The sequence below is a fragment of the Alligator sinensis genome, unplaced genomic scaffold (genome assembly GCF_000455745.1).
Source record: "Alligator sinensis unplaced genomic scaffold, ASM45574v1 scaffold4_1, whole genome shotgun sequence".
Lineage (NCBI taxonomy): Eukaryota > Metazoa > Chordata > Crocodylia > Alligatoridae > Alligator > Alligator sinensis.
Window position 1 is genome coordinate 3398123 of NW_005841887.1, and position 5022 is coordinate 3403144.

Genomic DNA, 5022 nt, shown 5'->3' on the forward strand with positions numbered 1-5022 from the left:
TTCCCGAGCAGCCTCCACAATCCCTCCCATGCCTACCCACGCACCCCCACAGCCCTCCACACCCCACATCCCCTCCATCACACACCCATCGTCCCCAGCTGCCAGATAGGATGAGAACTGCTGGCAGAAGCTGTGGCTGCAGGGGCAGCTGTCTACACATCCTAGTTAGTGAAGGTGCCAGGGGAGCTCTAATTGTTCTATGATAAGACAACCAAAAGCAAACATCAAAGCAAATATATATTTAGAATTAATTTATTATGATGCTAGAGACACTAGTAGGTTTCCAGATTGCTTTAAAACTGTAAATATATCAATAAGACATTGCCCAACTGATTCTCTCCCTCTCCTATATGTGTATTTGTATGTATATGCACACGCACATGTGTGTATATATAGCGGTCTTTTGTTTTAAGTGTGGAAAAACATGGATTTGGGAGTATTTTAAAGAGTGAATTTGGGATTTTTTTTTTTTATCATAGATTTTGCAGATTTTAAATGGGGAGTACCAGAATTCCTGCTAGTGAGGCAAGTGGCAGGACCCAGGCAGAGAGCCTGCTCAGGGCTGGCATCTGGGGCTCAGCTGGAGATGGCTGACCTTCTGGCCACTTGGGGCTAAGAGGGCATGCTTTGACAGTTCACCGAGAACATCTTCCGGGCGATAGCTGCCCAGATGGCAGGGTGGTGGCACACATGACGGTAGTGCCACACAGAGGCCAACTGTTCAGCCACAGCCTGCTGGCAGCTGGCCCTGAGGTGCAGATGCCTCTGCTGCGGCCGTGCAGTTCCCATCTGGGTCTGGCAGGCGCGCAGCCTTGGGGCCACATGCTGTCGTAGGTGGCAGCAAGTCACAGCCAGGCAGCAGCCCCCACTGCCAGACTGCTGCAGTGGGTAGAGGGTGCAGGGAACTCTGTTAGGGCTGCTTCAGCAGTCCAGCTCGCACAAGGGGTAGTGTCCCCAGATACCAATAGGCCAGGCCCTAGAAGCTCCTGAGAGCATGTAGCCCCGAGCTGCTTGCCAGGGCAGTTTTTTTTTATATTGCTGGGGCCAGTACCTATGCTGGCCCCAGGCTCTAGCTCCCCCTGGCTGAAGGTCTTGGAGGAGCTGGGCAGGGTTATTTTGCCCCAGGTGGCACAACCTGCCCCACACCAAAGTGCATGTCCGGGCACATGTGATGAGGCAAAAATCCCCAGCTCAAATTTGTGTCCCTCCTATTTGAGCTGCCGCAGGTACACATGCCTGCATGTGTAGATGTGCCCTTAGAGCCCTTTAGGCAAGGTCCCTTCTATAGCAGGCAGCCCATCATATAATTGCTTTCACTTACTTATACCACACCAATAGCTAGTTAGGCTTTTTGCTCTTCTGCTCTTCAGAGGCTATTATGATGTTGAGAAATCTTTCAATTTCTAGCCAGTTTCTTTCTAGCCAGTTTTGTGCCCAAGATTTTAACTATCCTAATCCTATTTTAAGTGACTTTTTTTTTTTTTTAACACATTGCATCCATTTTAGTAGTTGTTATTTTTAACTTTGATATTTGTTACAGGTCAGGCAGGCCATGATCCTGCTAAGGTAGCTGATGCTATGATGGATGCTGTTGTGGACTTTGCAAATGGTAAATCTGTTCAATCTGTGGAAAAAATCAAGATCATTATCTTCCAGACACATCTAATGGATGTGTTCCATGCGAGCATGAAGAAAAGACAAGGTACTGAGCAGGTACCTCCTACACCTGCACCACGTTCATTCCTCTCCCAGGTTGCATGTAAGTAGCTGCCTTGGTCTTGCTGTCTGTGTAGAGGTGCACATATAAGGCTACTTGATCCTTATCCTTTCTTCCATTGCAACTACCTTCTGTATTTCTACTTGATTACAGCCTATTTTGGATTTGGAAAACGCCCAACAGAAAAATCCTCCATTGTGGTTTCAAAGATGAAAACTATGCCAGCCATTTTTCAGATTTGTGGTGAAAGCCAGAAAAATGTAGAAGCAGCTGAATCATGGATTAAGAACCAGATTTTAAGGCAACAGCTTGAAAAGACTATATCGGAGGAAGGGATTTCAGGTTTTGGTGAAAGGGAGTTTGAGAAACTGAAAGACCTTCAGAAGAAACTATACATTGACATTGATTGGGATCTCAAGGAAGCTGTTCCTGCCATTCGAGTCTCAGGTGTTAGCCAAGATGTCTTGCATGCTTGCTTGGAAATTCAAGAGCTAATTAAAAAAGTCAGAGAAACCCAAGAAGAGGAATCCAAGGCAGAACTTGTTAGCAGCCTAGTTGAGTGGCAGTACATAGAAAACGGTAGTTATGTGCCCTTTGACAGTCTGACGAACCTGCACTTGGAGGATGCTGCAATGGGCAAACAGAAGGAGATTGACGTCACTTTTGAAAACAAAAGGTTTAAAGTGGATCTGGTAGCAAAACGTGCTCTAGATGATCGAGGGAAATGTAAACCTATCGTACGCATCTCGAAAACGGAAGGTAAGCGAACTCTTCTTGATTTCTAGTGTCATTGTTACTCAAGCTAGATTTAGTATTGCCTTAGTGCTAGACTAGACCAGTGCAGATGAGGAGTAAGGAAAATAAGCTAGGGTCAAACAGAGCTGTTCTTGTGCACATCTGGAATACAAATTGCCATTGGAAGCAGTATGTCGTATACTGAAAAAGAATTGAAAGAGACTGAAATGGAAAACAAAGATGATAAAAAATCATGGATGTTTTAAAATTGTGAAAAGCACAGTAAATCAAATTTGTGATGACAAGAAAAAACAGTAATTTAGGCAGCTGGAATGCTGTAAGCATCTTGTGTTTATATAGATACTGCCTTTTCTTTCCATGAGATTCCCTCAGTTAGCTCCACCTGTTTTGCTCATCTGAGAGGGTCAGAGACATCTCGTGTGTGCACCATGCCTAACAGTGGCTTTGTCACCTCTAGAAGATACCACAGTACAACTACTAAATGACTGTAATTATGATTAGAGGACGAGTTCTAATGAGAACATTTCTTCATTTGATACCACTGAAATAAACCTTCTAATGTTCCTGCATTTAGGAAACAATAAAACTCCCACCTACGAAAGATACGTTTCTTCTTGGGGACCCCTTGCCGCCTTTTGTCTTAGTTCTTTCCAAGAGAAAAGAGAGCGTCTTGCTCCCTTGAAGTCTTTACTCTTCTTGATTGAGAGTATCCAGTATTTATGTTCCTTCTGGGATAAGTGCAAACCAGTTTCACATTCATTGACAGTGCAGCTACAGCCCTAGCTTCTCTGCAATGAATTGAGATGGAAAGAGGCTGGTAGTGTTGAGTCTGGAGGCCATATGTTTGAGAGAGAGCAGGTTACAGTGTCTTCAATAAATTGTTTTCTGTTTTTCTCTGAGATGCCTCTGACTAGGTGGAAAGAATAACTTCTGTCTTGTGCTACTATATCCAGAAGCAGAGACGGAAAAGGGGTGAAGTTTAGGCTAGATCTGTTCCCAATCTTTTTAGCCCTTCAGCATTTCTCCATTTCCCTATGTCATACATTCCTTTAAGAAAAAGGAGTAGGGAACGATGCTGCCACTTTACCAATGAGTGTGGAGTGCAGTGAAGGTAGGTGTTCCCGGTATAGGTGAATCTGCTGGTTAGGCCAAATAATGAGGTGCCTTTTCAGTCTTTACTAAACATCTGATACTCTGACAGCTTTCTCTCAGTGAGGCTTATGACAAGCTTAGCAAGGATGTTTAAGGTTTGGCTCTTGAACAGCACTATCAACATAATCACACTTTAGGACCTCAGTCCAAAGTCATTAAGTAAAAGCAGAGCAAGGAATCATTGAATTATGCTTTCATAGTATGCTAATAATTATGCCTCCATAACCAGAGTCCAGTACACATTTGTTAACAAAACATTTGCCTTTGCAGAAAATCAGTCGATAATACTCCCTGCAGCATGGGAAGATATGAACCAAGAGCGTGTCAAAGTAGTGCAGCTAAAACCAGAAATGAAAGAATATGACGATGTTCAGAAAAGATTTCAAGAGACCTGCGCGTCATTCAAGATTGAAAAGGTGAAATGGTGTCCGTTTCTGAGCCTAGGTGTCTTGGTGACTGCCCCAAATAGATAAGATAACAAGGGGTGTAAAAAGCATTGGTTTGGATTTCTTAAACTATGGTTTCTTTTTGGAAGAGAAACATCCTTTTTCACAACTCTAGCAAAAAAAGCCCGGTGAAGCTGACCTGCTCTACCGGGCTTTAAACTAAGCCCGTTGGGGGACGGGGGGGACTACTGCCACTGCTGGCCCGCTGAGCAATCCTTGCAAAGCCAGCGGATCACGGCGCTTCAGGGAGCCCACCCCTGCCCCAGCCCTGGTAAAATCTGTGGGCAAGGAAGGAGCCCCCCAGGGGGCACTTGCCTGCCTGTACACTAATGCCAGGAGCTTGGGGAATAAGCAGGAGGAGCTCATCCTCCTGCTCAGTGCAAACAATTACGATGTCATAGGGATAACGGAGACCTGGTGGGACTCCACCCATGACTGGACCACGGGTATAGATGGCTATACCCTGTACAGGAGGAATCGTGTAGAGAAAAGGGGCTGGGGGGTAGCTCTCTATATTAAGGAAAGCTACACATCCCTGCAAGCCGATATTGGTGACCAGGGTGGACGGCTGGAGACCCTCTGGGTTAAAATCCGTGGGGAACACGGCACAGGGGACACAATGGTGGGAGTCTATTACAGACCTCCCACCCAAAGTCCTGAGCTTGACCAGGAGTTTGCCCAGGAACTGGCTGAGGCAGCTTGCTCCAGGACCATGGTTGTCATGGGTGACTTCAATTACCCAGACATCTCGTGGGAGGATCGCTCAGCAAAATCTGAGCGGTCGCAGAGCTTCCTCTCGTGCGTGGATGACCTCTACCTGACTCAAGAAGTCTATGGGCCAACGAGAGGCAAAGCGCTGCTCCACCTGGTACTGGCTACTGGGGATGACCTAGTCGGCGACCTAGTGATCGATGGGAAGCTGGGTGACAGCGACCATGAGCTGATCACCTT

The 5022-nt window shown here is 45.9% G+C and overlaps 1 protein-coding gene across 1 annotated transcript in view; it reads left to right on the plus strand.

Moving 5' to 3' along the window:
• PARP14 (poly(ADP-ribose) polymerase family member 14) overlaps positions 1-5022 on the plus strand; it is a gene marked incomplete at its 5' end in the record, with an annotated part of 77376 nt that overhangs the window by 63269 nt on the left and 9085 nt on the right. Inside the window, 3 exons of the mRNA XM_006017906.3 lie at positions 1541-1759; positions 1871-2476; positions 3896-4041. Coding sequence (XP_006017968.2) covers positions 1541-1759; positions 1871-2476; positions 3896-4041 — 971 coding nt within the window. The remainder of the gene's footprint in view (positions 1-1540; positions 1760-1870; positions 2477-3895; positions 4042-5022) is intronic.